The following is a 16,257-nucleotide window of genomic DNA, read 5'->3' as shown; positions in this document are numbered from 1 at the left end:
AAATAGCGTGACAACGGTTATAGCATACTGAAAAAGAAGAGTCACTGACAGAAGTGAACATAGGCAATTAATAATTGCACTTTGTGACTGTGATGAATTCTTGATGACATTATGATGTTTAGAGCATCCCCCATAGAAATATGATGGTGACTCTATGACAAATGAAGGCATTGAGTATCGATGGGAAGGTGTCTGACAGCAGAAAATGATAGTGCTCCTGCAATGTTTTAATATTGAGGTTGTAATGGCGAACCTTTACCTAATTGGCTGTGGGAATGGAGAGAGAGGTACACAGGAGAATGTGAGGACATGCATAATGAAATGATAAAAATGCCACCCATAGAAAAAGCTTTTTGGTTCACAAATTATTGGGTAAATTGTTGTAATGTGGGTTGTAGAATTCAGTTCACTCTACTGGATTTTCCATTATTCATCATCTATAATGCTTCACAGTTCCTATATATGCTTTGTTTTGCAGGATGAAAATGACAATCCTCCCACATTCAGTCGCTCATCTTACATCATCACGGTGCTGGAAAACATCATAGCAGGTGATTTAGTGCATATCCACTTCCAATAGCAACTAAAGTTTACAATAGTCTATACAAAGTACAGCATAGTGTACTCAATATATATTTTTTTTACGATTCTTTCAGGCGCAACTGTACTTCTGTTGAATGCAACAGATTTGGATCGATCTAGAGAATATGGCCAAGAATCTATTATATATACTTTGGAAGGCTCACCTCAATTTCGTATTAATGCCCGATCAGGTAATACTGTAAGCTTATCTTTTTAAATAGAACACTCTAAAGCAGGCGAGGGCAAACTCGGCCCTCCAGCTGATTTGAAACTACAAGTCCCATGAGACATTGCAAGACCCTGACAATCACATACATGACTCCTAGAGGCAGAGGCATGAGGGCCGAGATTACCCACCCCTGCTCTAAAGCCTAGTTCACGCAATCGGATTTCCATCGGACAAATCTGTGGGATTTTGTGCGAAGGGCGTTGGCCGTGAACTTGTTCTGCATACAGACGGTAGAACTTTTTCAGCCAACATATACGAAACTATGTGGTTTTTCTGCTCTTTAGCGTCACCCTTTGGGCAACTTCTGATAATGTTGTCTTATGGTTGGCACTAGTTCGGACCATGTGTGTTTTATACTTTGGGTTTTAGTCCGACGGACTTCTACACATGGTCGGATAATCCAACAACACACATTTGTTTTAGGAAAATGTGAGGGCATGCTATCCCTCATTTGTTGTCGGGAAATTCCGACAACCATTGCCCGATGGAGCGTACAAATGGTCGGATTATCTGACAAAAACCTGCTGTCACACAATTGTTGTCGTAAAGTCCGATCGGATGTACTAGGCCTTAAGGGTCAATGTACACTGGCTTAAAAAAATGGCAGTTCCCTTGACAGAAAAAAAAACTTTTTTTATACAAGCGTTTAGGTAAGGGAAGTTATTAATAAAGGGGGAACCTTTATATCAGTGCCCCTTACATTATTGTATTCACTCCTTTTATATCAGCAACCCCCCCCCCCCAGACTGGCCTGGCAGCGCTGTCACTGACCACCTCTCAGGTGCATCGTGCAAGGCTCAGTCAGATGGCTCCAGCTTGGCAGCTCTGGTTTTCCTATAGTCTGCTCTCCACAGTCCACATATGTCCGACTTCTCCCGTGACCCCCATGATCCCAGCTGTGCTCCTACTCATGACTCCTCTCCCGACTCCCCTCAGAGACTGCAGACATGATGTAGGAAATGTTCAGAGCCTGCGGGCAGAATACAGGAACAGGAGATGGTCAGAGGCTGTGGGCAGGAGATGGTCAGAGGCTGTGGGCAGGAGATGGTCAGAGGCTGTGGGCAGGAGATGGTCAGAGGCTGTGGGCAGGAGATGGTCAGAGGCTGTGGGCAGGAGATGGTCAGAGGCTGTGGGCAGGAGATGGTCAGAGGCTGTGGGCAGGAGATGGTCAGAGGCTGTGGGCAGGAGATGGTCAGAGGCTGTGGGCAGGAGATGGTCAGAGGCTAGGGCAGGAGATGGTCAGAGGCTGTGGGCAGGAGATGGTCAGAGGCTGTGGACAGGAGATGGTCAGAGGCTCAGGGCAGGAGATGGTCAGAGGCTCAGGGCAGGAGATGGTCAGAGGCTCAGGGCAGGAGATGGTCAGAGGCTCAGGGCAGGAGATGGTCAGAGGCTCAGGGCAGGAGATGGTCAGAGGCTCAGGGCAGGAGATGGTCAGAGGCTCAGGGCAGGAGATGGTCAGAGGCTCAGGGCAGGAGATGGTCAGAGGCTCAGGGCAGGAGATGGTCAGAGGCTCAGGGCAGGAGATGGTCAGAGGCTCAGGGCAGGAGATGGTCAGAGGCTCAGGGCAGGAGATGGTCAGAGGCTCAGGACAGGAGATGGTCAGAGGCTCAGGACAGGAGATGGTCAGAGGCTCAGGACAGGAGATGGTAAAAGGCTCAGAACAGGAGACAGTCAGAGACTGCAGACAGGAGATGGTCAGAGGCAGGAGATGGCCTCCTCTACAGTGTCCTCCTATACCTAGCCGGCTTCTTCCCTCAGTAATGTCCTCCTGTGGACCGTCACGATGCTCCTCTCTGCACCGTTGCGCCCCCCCCCCTGTGGAACTGCCGAGAACTTAGAACGAGTGGCGGCTTCTGTTTAAAAATGACGCCAGGCGGCGACATTACGTTACTGCGCAGCCATCTTTTTTACGACACCGGCTGCACGTAACGGACATTCACGGACACCGCGGAAATGGGGTGTAATTTATGGTTTGCACGTAAATTGATAGGCGGATGGCAACACTGCACAGGACATAAGACTTGTCTCACAACACACATGGGTATCACGCTCCCCAGTCTACACACACACACACAAAACTGGTTCCATTATGGCGCACCCTCTCTAAGCATGCTGGGAATTTTGTAGAGGCCCTAATGAGCCAACTTACCTCAGCTGGGCTCATTACCTCACCACTGCAGGGCCCTCAGCACTTCCCCCTAGTGGAACAAATCTGTATAGAGCCTGAATCTAGGACACACATACCTGCCATCCTGGATGCAACCAGGCGATTTTACCTGCCTGCTGTCACACAACATTAAGTTTAATTTGCCACCTTTTCCTTTCAAATTACCTATGTCCAAATGTTGAGTGAAAGTGTCTTTATACCCACCTCTTGTGTGCCCAAAAAAATCAGGTGGAGATGATGATTAAATGGTGAGATGGACTCAATGTGGAATCTGAAAGGCCTCCTTATACTATGGAGGTTTCTAGATATCTGCTCCCTAGATTGGTACCCCTTACCCATTCCCATAATACAGAACTAAAAGTCCTAGAACTTCCATTGTCCAGAAAGCACACAGTCAATATGGAAGTACAATTCCCAGCATGTAACATTGCCATTATAGAAGACCGCCCAACAGCCCACCCATCACCAATAACTTCAATGGTGTTGAGATTTGGGTTCTGGTAAATTTCCAATCAATCTAGCATGGTTGTAGTCGAACAGCACTAGTGCAGACTTTTCCTTGTTCTTTCTGTTCAAAAGGTTTGCAGCAACATTGGAGATGAGCCATAAAAGCAAAGACCACATGCCATGTGTGGGACAATTTTAGCAGTATCTTTGACCATAAGACACTGTAGAAATAGGAAGATATAGCCTGGCTGTAGCACATCCCACCGGACCAAGTGGTTAGCAGGTAAAAGCAGTCTCAGCTTGATTTATCCAGGCCACACCCCCAATTTGTTTGGCCCCACCACCTCAATGATTAAAGTGGGGTGAAACATGTTGGGGGCCATGACCTGGATAAATCAAGCTGAGGCTGCTTTTACCTGCTAACCAGTTGAGCCTGGTGAGTTATGTGGCGGCCAGGCTATCTCTTCCTACTTCTACAGCATGCTTTGGGTCTGGATGAACCTCTTCCCAGCCTGCACCCTCACTAGTCAGTGCCATCCAGCTCATTGGACCTTGTTAACTACAGCATGGCCCCTAAGCATTTATTGTGGGTCACTTTGAACACAAGACTGTTTTAAATATCTTTCTACTGGCACTGCAAAAGCAGAATTACTTGTTCCTTAAATTTTGTTAGGATTTGCACTACAACACATGCAGCATCACACATTTGCCATGAGCTTTGAAATGTGCTGCACTTTGACAACATCCCACCTAACAACTGTCCCTGAGCCACCCACATCACCTTTTGTACCACCACCCCCTCCCTTTAGAATGTAAGCTCTACGAGCAGGGCCCTCCTATACCCTCTGTATTGAACTGTACTGTAATTGTGCTATCCCCCCTCTACATTGTAAAGCACTGCGTAAACTGTTGGCACTATATAAATCGTGTATAATAATATAATATTGTGTGCAGTATGGTCACTTTCTGTATAGGCCCTAAAGATACACAGTAAAATTGTTGCACATTTAGAATTATTTTGTGGTACTTATGTGACAATTAAAATGTATGGAGAGAAAATAACTGCAGGGGGATTGCCACTCACTTGAACCCGATTACCTTAGATAGAAGATTTATTTTATTTTAAATTATGATGGTTGAAGAGGCTGTCACATAAGTCAAATTTAATCAAGGTGCTCCCTGCAAAAGTAGATACATAATACTCACTGCTGGTCTGGTGTATTTAGGAGAAAACGCTACTCGAAGGATGTTTAGTATCTGACAGTTTTGGCATTGTCATATTACTGGTCTCCTGCTGCACTCAGTGGTTGCTCCTTCCATCTTCTACATTCCCACTGTGTCATGTAGCTTACATAGGCCCAGCAGGAGGAACCATTGAAAGCAGCATGGAATCAAAAGTATGTCGCCTCTAGAGGTGTCAGATTTTGAAGTTTTTTTAAACAGCAGTTTCTTTAGACAGCAGAGGAGAGATGAGAATTAAAAGAGAAGTGTGGATCTGTCCCCTGTTGATCACTTAGTTCTCAGTCTTCAGAGAGCAGTGAATGTCAGTCACCTCTCTCTGTTCTGCCCCTCAGTGGAGGCGGCATGCTGAGAGGCTGAGCCAGCTGCCGGTCAGGCATCTGGGCGGATCCTGACATTATTGCAGATCCCTGCAGAGCCTGAGTGTATTTTATGATTCTGCGCTATGGACAATAGAGAATATTATGTGTACTGTATATGTAGCTGCTGCCTCCACTATGAATAACTACCAAGGTAGGGTCAGAAAATGATAGGTTGATTCAAAAGTGGATTTTGGCACTGCTAATGTATGGGTCTATAAAGTGCTTAATTGAGGGGAGGGATAATATTTAAATCATATATACACAGTGTATCATGTTCAATGTACAGTGATTCACAATCAAATTAATTTGTGCTGATAACATACAAAGTGACCAGTGCTTAAAAAATGACAATAACTGTTACGTTCTTTTAAAATTCATATAAAGTGACCAGTGCTGCAAGTCATAAACCCTTATGTGATTAGGAAAAAATGACAATGAATATTACGTTTAGTAACCAAAATTCCATAGTTCATATAAAGTGACCAGTGCTCCAATAAATAAGTCCTTATGAGATTGAGAGATGTTTCAAACATCATGTGTCCACACTAAAAGTCCTTGATATGGTAGCACTGGTCACTTTGTATGTTATCAGCACAAATTCATTTTATTGTGAATCACTGTACATCCAACAAGATACTGTGTATATATGATTTAAATATTGCCCCTCCCCTCAAATAAGCACTTTATAGGCACATAAAGCAGCACCAAAATCCACTTTTAAATTAATCCCTACAGAGCCTGGGGCAGCTCTGTGACGTCAGCAGACATTGGGCTTTAGCCGGCTAATTCTGGGTCACTAAGTGCACTCTTGTAACCAACAGGAGAAGTATGGCACAAAGAGCTTTGGCCATACTTTTCATTTAAGCTTTATATCTGCCTTTGCAGGGGGCACTGTGTTTACATTATGTATTATTGTAGCAAAAGAATTGCTTTAACCCCCCTGACGGTAAACCCGAGCGCGACTCGGGGTTGGTTTTACATGTTAGGATCGGCAAACCCGAGTCGCGCTCGGGCTGGACGGGCTTACCTTTCGCTGGATCCACAGGCTTGGTTTACTCACCTTGTCCCTGGATCCAGCGATGCCACCCGCTGTGTGAGCGAGCGGGACCTCCTCGCTCGATTCACAGTCCCCGTGTGACGCCGATCTCCGTTCCCTGCGACGTTACGACGCACGGGGACGGAGAACGGCGCCAAATTCAAAAAAGTAAACAAACACATTACATACAGTATACTGTAATCTTATAGATTACAGTACTGTATGTAAAAAATACACACACCCCTTGTCCCTAGTGGTCTGCCCAGTGTCCTGCATGTACTTTTATATAATAAAAAATGTCATTTCTGCCTGCAAACTGTAGATTGTCCAAAAGTGTCCCTTTATGTCAAAAATGGTTTTAGATCCGCTAGAAAACAGCGATAATAAATTATAATCACTTGCAGAATTGTGCGATAGCGATTTGCGGGGAAATTCGTCATAAAAAAAATAAAATAATGACAGCGACAATTCTGCAACTGCAAATTTCAGTGATTTTGAGTTGATTACATTATTGAATAATTTTTATTATAATTATATTATTATTTGTTATAATTATTTATAATTATTTATTATATTATAATTTATAATTTTGTTTTAAAAAAAAAAAATCATACCCGGGATGCCTACAAGACTCTTGCTTGGACAGATTTAAGTGAGTTATTTCTAAAAATTACAGGCCTACAGTATAAAACACCAATTTCCTTGCAAAATAAATGTACCGCTTTTGGTACGTAATTCCAGACAGAATCATACCGCCAGGGAGGTTAAGGCTGGTACACACGGGCTGAATATTGGCCGGTTTTCGACAGAAACCAGCTGACAATTCGGCCAGTATGTACGGCAGCCTGTATGACAAAAGCCAGCCTAACATCCGGCTTCTGTCAAGCGGGCATGCGGCATGCTGGAAAACCAGCGCAGACAAATGTGTTCTAACAGGGGGGCAATCGCCCAGTCAAAACACCATAGCTCAGCAAGGAGGTTGCTGTACTAACATTGCATAGTTAGTACAGAAAGCTCCTCAGCTTTTTTTTTTAGTTCAGCAAGCTGGCTTGAACAAAAAAAAACTACCTGTGTGTACCAGGCTTTAACCACTTGACCACTGGGCACTTAAACCCCCTTCTTAACCAGACCAATTTTCAGCTTTCGGCGCTCTCACATTTTGAATGCAACGTGCAACACTGTACCCATATGACATTTTTGTCCCTTTTTCACATAAATAGAGCTTTCTTTTGGTGGTATTTAATCACTGCTGGGTTTTTAATTTTTTGCGCTATAAAAGAAAAAAGACCGAAAATTCTGTAAAGAAAATGCACTTTTCTTTGTTTCTGTTATAAAATTTTGCAAATTAGTAATTTGTCTTCATAATTTTATACTGCTACATATCTTTGGTAAAAACAACCCAAATTGCTGTATATTATTTGGTCTTTGTGAAAGTTATAAAGTCCACAAGCTATGGTGCCAATCTCTGAAAATTGATCACACCTGAAGTACTGACAACCCATCTCATTTATTGAGACCCTAACAAGCCAAGACAGCACAAATACCCCCAAATTACCCCTTTTTTGTAAAGTAGACATTCCAAGCTATTTATTAAGAGGCACTGTGAGTTTTTTGAAGTTATAATTTTTCCCCAAAATATTTTCTAAATCAAGATGTATTTTTTATTTAATTTTTTTCCACAAAATTGTCATATTGGCAGGTTATTTCTCCCACACAGCATATGCATACCACAAATTAAACCCCAAAACACATTCTGATATTCCGTCCTGAGTATGGCGATACCACATGTGTGAGACTTTTACACAGAGTGGCCACATACAGAGGCCCAACATTGAGGGAGCGCCTTCAGGCGTTCTAGGAGCATAAATTACACATCTAATTTCCTGACTACCTCTTGCATTTTTTAAAGGCCCTGGAGCACCAGGACAATGGAAACGCCCCAAAAATTGCCCCATTTCAGAAAGAAATCACCCCAACATATAATCTATAAGGCATAATGAGTCTTTTGAACCTGTCATTTTTTTCTACAAGTTTTTGGTAAATGTGGAAAGAAAATGAAAACGCATTTTTTTTTTTTTTTACACAAAGTTGTCCATTTATACAATATTTCTAACACATAGCATGTACATACCAAAAATGACACCCCAAATTAGATTCTCCTACTCCTCTTAAGTATGACGATACCACATGTAGGGGACTTTTCCACAGCCTGGCCACATACAGAGGCCCAACATTCAGAGAGCACCATCAGGTGTTCTAGGGGCCTACATTTCTCAAATCTAATTTGATTAATAATTACACTTTTGTGAGGCACTGTAGTGGCATGAATGAGGACTAATGTGGCAGGGATGAGCATGAATGGGGATGGCTGAGCCATGGATCAGGATGGCTGAGCATGGTTGAGCCAAAAATGTGGATGGCTGACTATGGCTGAGTACGGTTGGGTATGGCTGAGTACGGTTGGGTATGGCTGAGTACGGTTGGGTATGGCTGAGTACGGTTGGGTATGGCTGAGTACGGTTGGGTATGGCTGAGTACGGTTGGGTATGGCTGGGTACGGTTGGGTATGGCTGGGTACGGTTGGGTATGGCTGGGTACGGTTGGGTATGGCTGGGTACGGTTGGGTATCGTCGAGTATGGCTGGGTACTGCTGAGTATGGCTGGGGGAATAGGATTCCTGAGGATGGATGGATGAGTATTGCCAAAGATGAATGGCTGAGTATGACAGAGGGATGGCTGAGTATGGCTGGATGGCCAGACATGATGTCGGTTTGTTTACTTACGTTCGGGAATCGGTGTACAAGCTCATTTACATAATCTACGCCAGCCGCAATGGAAGCGCCACCTAGCGGCCATCCAAAAAATTGCAAGCTAAGATAGAACGGCGCAAGCCGTCCTATCTTAGCTTTGTTTAAGCGTATCTCTGTTTGAGCATACGCTTAAAACATACGGCGGCGTAGATTCGGAGTTAGGTCGGCTTATCTACCGATAAGCCGGCCTAACTCTTTGTGAATCTACCTAATTTTCTTCATCAGTTTAGGCCAATATAGATTCTTCTACATATTTTTGGTTAAAAAAAGGATGCTCAAAAATGGGATGGCCAAAAATGGGAAGGACATACCCATATGGGATTTCGCCCAGGGAAGCCATTCTGCTGCAGTATATCTGCATCGGGAACGGGTTAATTGTGGCTAACCTTATACCTGTTATATCCAAAACACAATAAATAAGTGTTGAATAATGATGTTGCCTATCTACATTGTGAACGTAACTAAAAGCCCCACTGAATTTAGATTTTTTTGGGGGGGTTAAATGAAATCACATGCAAAATTGCATGCTGTGTACACATATGTGAACATTATTTTTATGTGTACCGGTGTATTGCTGCAAGCATGAAAGGTTTTTTTTTTAAACAAATTCTTTGAACCAAAAAAATATTGTTGGCAAAAATGTGAATGTATCATGACTATGGTATACCAGAATTCACCCTGACCGCTAAAGCCCCTTTACAGTTAATACCCCCACTTAACCTTTAATAAATAATGAGACCACTACTTAGTGTTGGAGTAAAAACTGGCCGTAGCAGCCTCCTTTATTTTAAATACTCTTTAAATAATCATAAATAACCAATAACAAAAACCAATAACACATAGAGAAAAAACACTTATTTCCTGAGATAATAACCTCTCTAACATGGTGCTGGACTTTGCAGGACCCATTAACCCTTAACTCGTTAACCTTTAAACTTTGTAACTATGTAACACTTTTTTGGCACTGCGGTGTCCTAACCTCTGGTCATAGGCCTCAAGCCGAAGCTGGCTCAAAGACGACCATTGACCGCAGTGCCCCCATTCACCAACCTTCCAGCTACATTAGTAGACTGGGAACTAGAAACCCCTTCAGGACCCCTCCCACCGCTGGGTACTGGCGTCCATCTTTGGGGTAATATCTTCTCCTGCAAAGTCCAAAAACACCCGCCACTGCCACGACAACGTGATCCATAAACCTGAAAGAAAAGAAAACACCAAAACAGCACCAAACCACATACCAATCTATCCATATACCATCAATACCGTAATCAATAAAACCCCAGAATAAAGGGAGGGTGGGTGGGAACTTCACTCCCCCACGCTGCCTCTGCCCGGGAAACTGAGAGTAAGAGATATCTGTGATCTCTCCTCCCCTGCTCTGCTCCTCCCCCCACAGCTACTAGGGTTTCTGTTAACCCTGTCATGGCCGGCCCTACACTGACTTCCAGTTGCTCCGGGCCTCACTTGACTATGGTATACCAGAATTCACCCTGACCGCTAAAGCCCCTTTACAGTTAATACCCCCACTTAACCTTTAATAAATAATGAGACCACTACTTAGTGTTGGAGTAAAAACTGGCCGTAGCAGCCTCCTTTATTTTAAATACTCTTTAAATAATCATAAATAACCAATAACAAAAACCAATAACACATAGAGAAAAAACACTTATTTCCTGAGATAATAACCTCTCTAACATGGTGCTGGACTTTGCAGGACCCATTAACCCTTAACTCGTTAACCTTTAAACTTTGTAACTATGTAACACTTTTTTGGCACTGCGGTGTCCTAACCTCTGGTCATAGGCCTCAAGCCGAAGCTGGCTCAAAGACGACCATTGACCGCAGTGCCCCCATTCACCAACCTTCCAGCTACATTAGTAGACTGGGAACTAGAAACCCCTTCAGGACCCCTCCCACCGCTGGGTACTGGCGTCCATCTTTGGGGTAATATCTTCTCCTGCAAAGTCCAAAAACACCCGCCACCAGCACCCAAAGGTAACCCCTTACCTATGGGAGCACCTCCACACCCTCATCGCTTGCTGTACCCCCTCCTCTAAACGCAACACCCACATATCAATCCCCACGTCCGTGAGGTGAACACCATCACTCCTGAGGTATCTCCATGTGTCCACTTCCAATTCGGGGTGCCGAACCACTAGCCCCCCGTTCCTGAGCACAAACCGCCCCACATTTCTGTTTATCTTCCTGCGCGCCCGATTCACCCCCTCTACCGACCTGGCCATCCTCCATGTTGACCTGGCCACCATGTCTGACCACACCACTATCGTATCCGGAAAGGACATCCGGATCCGCTGAAAGTCAAATTTAATGTCCCGTGCTATCTCCATCATCGATCTCACTCCAAGATCATTCCCCCCGGCGTGAATAACCAGAACCTCCGGTGGCCTGTCCAGCTGTGCAAATTTGTGCACCTCCGGCACCACCTTGCTCCATAACATCCCGGTGACCCCCAACCACCTTACACTCGCCTCCTGTCTCGATATTCCCAGCTGGCGACCGGTCGGGCGATCATCCGCCCGTCTGGCCCCCCGAACCACATAGGAGTGGCCCATTATCCAGACCAAAAGCGGTCCAGTACCTGAAAAACAGTAAACAAAAAAAAAACACGTCACCAACATACCCACATAGAGATAACCCGCTTTTGAGTAATCCCTGTCACCCCCTTTGCCCCGTAACTCAAAACCCCACTCCCCAGACCTTCAACCCAAACTAGCCACCAGCTGCGGCCTAACATATAATTGAAACCGCCTGGATTCCCAACGCCCTATCCTCTTTATTGCCTCTTCACCCAGTCCATTCCTTGCCGCTTCCGTAGCTGCCCCGATCCTAAAGGAATGAGCCGAGAACTCCTTTGCCACCAGGCCCAATGCCCCCAGACACTTCCTAAACACTGCCACAAACTGATATCGTGACATCGGGGACCCATTTTCGTGTACCAAAAAGGCGCCCCCCACCCCCGGACGTATGTCCAGGTAGTCCCTTACCAGCCCGACCGGGCACAACTCCGACCCTTCAATTGGGAACACATGAACCGCCCTTCCCTTGCCACTCTGATCCGTTTTGGACCTTCTGAGCCACAACGTGACCCCCTCCGGGGTCCAACCGACATCCGCAACTCCCATGCCCCCCTGGACCAATTTCGACGGGCTCACCAGCTCGCCCACCCTAAAGGCCCCAAAAAATGCCAGCGCGAATGCCGCGCGGAACAATGTAACTTCAAACCTGGATGAACATATCGCCCCCACTTTAGCCAGGATTCCTCTCAAAACTTCGAAAGACACCGGGCGGCGAGCGTCAGGTCGCCGCCCCTGTTTCCTGTACCCTTTCAGAGCTTGTCGCACCCAGAAGTCCTTTGTAAGATCCGGCCACCCTTGCCATTTGAACAGAAATGCCAACCCGGCCAATTTCTTATCCAACGCCGACGGCGACACTCCCGCTTCCATGTTTCTAGACAAAAAATACAGAACCAGTGTCCTCACCTCCGGTCCCGAAAGGTGAACCTCTGATTCCCTCACCAAATCGCTCCACTCCGACCATACCTTCTCATAGGCCGCCCAAGTACCCGCACTCAACGATTTCCTAATCCAGGTGGAGATTGTTCCAATGGAATCTGCCACAGCCACTCCGGACAAGGGACCCCCCGTTCCTCTGCCTCCGGCACCAGCTCCCGGAACCTGTCCCACTGAAACCGAGACAAAGCGTCAGCCACGACATTGTCCACACCCGGTAAGTGCACCGCATACACAAACACATTCAGCTGCATACAGCGCAGCACCAAGTGTCTCAGGAGACGAATCACTGGGGGAGAAGATGCGGTAACTCGATTGATCACCTGCACGACCCCCAAGTTATCCCCATGGAAACGCACCTTCCGATCCCGGAAAGACGTGCCCCATAACTCAACCGCCAGCACCACTGGAAACAGCTCCAGCAGCACCAAATTCTTTGTAAAGCCCGCAGTCACCCAAGACTGCGGCCAAGAGCCAGCGCTCCACTGACCCTGAAAGAAGGCCCCAAAGCCCGCACCCCCGGCCGCATCTGTATACAGCTCCAGGTCAAAATTGCTGACCGGGCCGGACATCCACAAGGCCCTGCCGTTAAAACCCTCTAGAAAAAAGTGCCATACCCGCAGGTCCTCCCTATGCTCCTTCACGAGCCGCACATAGTGATTGGGCAACCTAACACCCGCAGTGCTAGCCGACAGCCGACGACAAAAAACCCTCCCCATCGGGATAATCCTGCAGGCAAAATTCAGCTTACCCAACAACGACTGCAAAGCCCGCAGCTGCACCTTATGCACTCCAATCATACCCCTGACCTCCGCCTTGAGGCCTTCTAGCTTATCCTGCGGCAAACGACATTCCATCTTCTCGGCGTCTATGACTATGCCCAGGAATTGAATGACAGACCTAGGACCTTCCGTCTTTTCGGGCGCCAAAGGCACCCCAAAACGTTCCGCTATGTGTTCTAGCGTAGATAACAAAACTGCACAAATCCGTGACCCCCCCGGTCCAATGCAGAGAAAGTCATCTAGATAGTGGATGACTGAATTCACTCCCGCCACGTCTCGCACCACCCATTCCAAAAAGGAACTGAATTGTTCGAACAACGCACAGGATACCGAGCAGCCCATGGGCAGACATTTGTCCACATAGAACTCCCCTCCCCAGTGACACCCCAACAGTCTGAAGCTGTCCGGGTGCACCGGCAACAGCCGGAAGGCCGCCTCGATGTCCGACTTGGCCATCAACGCCCCCCGACCGTATTTCTTGACCCATCCCACCGCCGCGTCAAACGATGTGTAGCACACCGAACAATCGCCCGCATCAATCGCATCATTTACCGACCCCCCTTTCGGAAATGAGAGGTGGTGAATGAGTCTGAACTTGTTTGGTTCCTTCTTCGGTACCACCCCCAACGGTGATACCACCAGACCCTCCAAAGGGGGGAATTCAAACGGGCCCCCCATGCTTCCTAGCCCCACTTCCTTCCGTAATTTCTCAGAAACCACTTCGGGGTGTTGGAGAGCCGAACGCAAATTCTTGGACAGCGGCGGAACCACCGTCAAGCTACAAGGAATACGGAACCCCACAGTAAAACCTTCCTCCAGGAGCTGAGCCGCCGCTCTGTCCGGATACCTACCGAGAAACGGCAGCATCCTTCTCACCATCACCGGGGTGCTCCCTCTTACCTGAAGAATCCCCGGGACGTCCCTTGCCCTGCTTGAAGCAGCGGGAAGAGGGGTGATTACCCCCACACCCGGAGCACTCATGCTTGTATCGGCACGACCCCCCAAACTTGCAGCTACCCTCGTTGAACTGCCAACAAACCCCTTTTTTCTTTCCGGCCGACTGTCCCAGGGAAGAGGCTCCGCCGCCCCCCCCCTGAAAAAACGGCGCCGACGTCCTCGGAGCCGTCATAAGCCGCATCCAAAGGCTAATGTCCTTGGCGTCCCAACGAATTTCCGGCCTGATCGCCCGACGTTGCCTGAACTGTTCGTCATATCTAATCCAACCTGTGCCCCCATAGCACCTGTAGGCCTCACTGATCGCCTCCTGGTAACTGAAGAGCGCCGAGCAGTGCTCGGGGTTCTTCTTGCCAATCACACTGGCCAAAATGGAATACGCCTGCGACCAGTTTGCAAACGTGCGAGGTATTAGCCTGTACCTCCTCTTCTCCTCATCTTCCTTCTTAGAATCCTCTGGTTTTACCCTGTCCAAATTGAATTTTTCCAGCGGTAACAGCGCGAATATCTCCACGTACTCGCTCTTCCAGATCTTTTCCCGTACCTCCTGTTTCAGATGCGACCCCAGCGGCGCATCGTAACAGGTGTAAACCTGTCCCCTAGCCTCATCCGCTAGCCGTACTAAATCCCGTTTTTTTGAAGCGGCCCCCGCCGACTCGGCGGTAACCTCCGGCTGCACTGATGCCCCGGCCCCCAAACCGCCCCCACTTGCCTCCTTTCCAGCTACCACCAACGGCGTAGTGGCAGCCGCCACCGCCGCCGCGGCCACCCCCGTAGCTCCCCCGACCGGCCCCCAAGCCGCCGCCGGGCTTGCGGGAGGTCTGTCCCCCCCTTTCAGCTGACTGACCAGAGCCTCTAACCCCGACAAAAACCTTTGCAAACCCACATCACCTCCAGCAATACCCACCTGTGCATCCGTAACCTGGGACGCCGGTGCAACAACCACATTCCTCTCAACCACATCAACACATTGCCTATTAGAAACATCAGTGTAAAATGACTTACCGGGCTGCGTGGAAGCAATCCCATCAGCCGACCGTCTCGAATCCCTCGTTGCTGGTATCGTCCTGGGCAAGACCTCGTCCTCAGATCCCGACCGCTCTCCCTCCGACCGATCCTCCTCCTCCGATGATGACCCACCGGGCGGCTCGGTCCCGGAGGCCGAAGGCCCAGGGCCGGATTCACTCCCCCTGCGGGCCCTGGACCCGTGCGGCGATTTTGCCGACGCTTTCCTGCTTGGCGTAACCCTGTTGCTGCCGACGCGCTCCACCTCCTGCAAGTGGCTAGCCGAGGAAGCTGGGGGGCTAGCCACCGTGGCCTGCGATCCCACTCGCCGAGACCCCACCACCGGGCCCGTCACTGCCTGATCCACACGCCGGGCAGGCAAGGCCGCCGCATCTGAGCCCCCTGGCCGTCCCCCCCTTGCACCCACGCTACTCCTGGTGCCCCCGGCTGGGCCTTCCGACACAATACCCGCCGCCCGCTTCGCGGGGGGGCCCGAAGGGGCCCTGCTATGTCCACTATCCCCCCTCTGCCGTCCCGGGGATATACTGGGCGAATACCGGCGGGGGGGGGCGGGACGAGCGCGTCCGCGAGGCCCCCCGGCCTGTGTGACTAGGCCCCGACGACGCTGCTCCCATGCCTGTGTGATCAGGCCCCGATGCGACCTGAATTGTGTCCCCGTGTGCCCGCACTGCTCCCCGGACCGACCGTTCAGGCCCCGACTCCGCCAGCACCACACCTGTGTGCTCCGGCCCCGATGCTGCTTGTCCGGTCTGGACGCGGCTAGGCCCCGACGCCATGCGCCCCATGTCCCCTCCATCCTGCGATAAAAGCGCCCCCAACTGCCTCTGCAGCCAGTCCTCACCCCGGATAGCCGCCTCCGCCCTCAATCTCCCGAATAAATCCTCGATCGCCGCCATCGCCGTGACAATTTGGGACAAGCGAAATCCCTGCAGGCTGAGCAGACACAGCAGGCACTTCACTCCCCCACGCTGCCTCTGCCCGGGAAACTGAGAGTAAGAGATATCTGTGATCTCTCCTCCCCTGCTCTGCTCCTCCCCCCACAGCTACTAGGGTTTCTGTTAACCCTGTCATGGCCGGCCCTACACTGACTTCC

The 16,257-nt window shown here is 48.6% G+C and overlaps 1 protein-coding gene across 1 annotated transcript in view; it reads left to right on the top strand.

Annotated features, from left to right (window-relative positions):
* Nucleotides 1–16,257, top strand: part of LOC120910430 (cadherin-23-like) — a 245,796-nt gene that overhangs the window by 41,571 nt on the left and 187,968 nt on the right. Inside the window, exons 6-7 of the mRNA XM_040322190.1 lie at nt 479–551; nt 657–773. Coding sequence (XP_040178124.1) covers nt 479–551; nt 657–773 — 190 coding nt within the window. The remainder of the gene's footprint in view (nt 1–478; nt 552–656; nt 774–16,257) is intronic.

The sequence above is a fragment of the Rana temporaria genome, chromosome 8 (genome assembly GCF_905171775.1).
Source record: "Rana temporaria chromosome 8, aRanTem1.1, whole genome shotgun sequence".
Lineage (NCBI taxonomy): Eukaryota > Metazoa > Chordata > Amphibia > Anura > Ranidae > Rana > Rana temporaria.
This window is presented reverse-complemented; position numbering and strand designations above follow the sequence as displayed.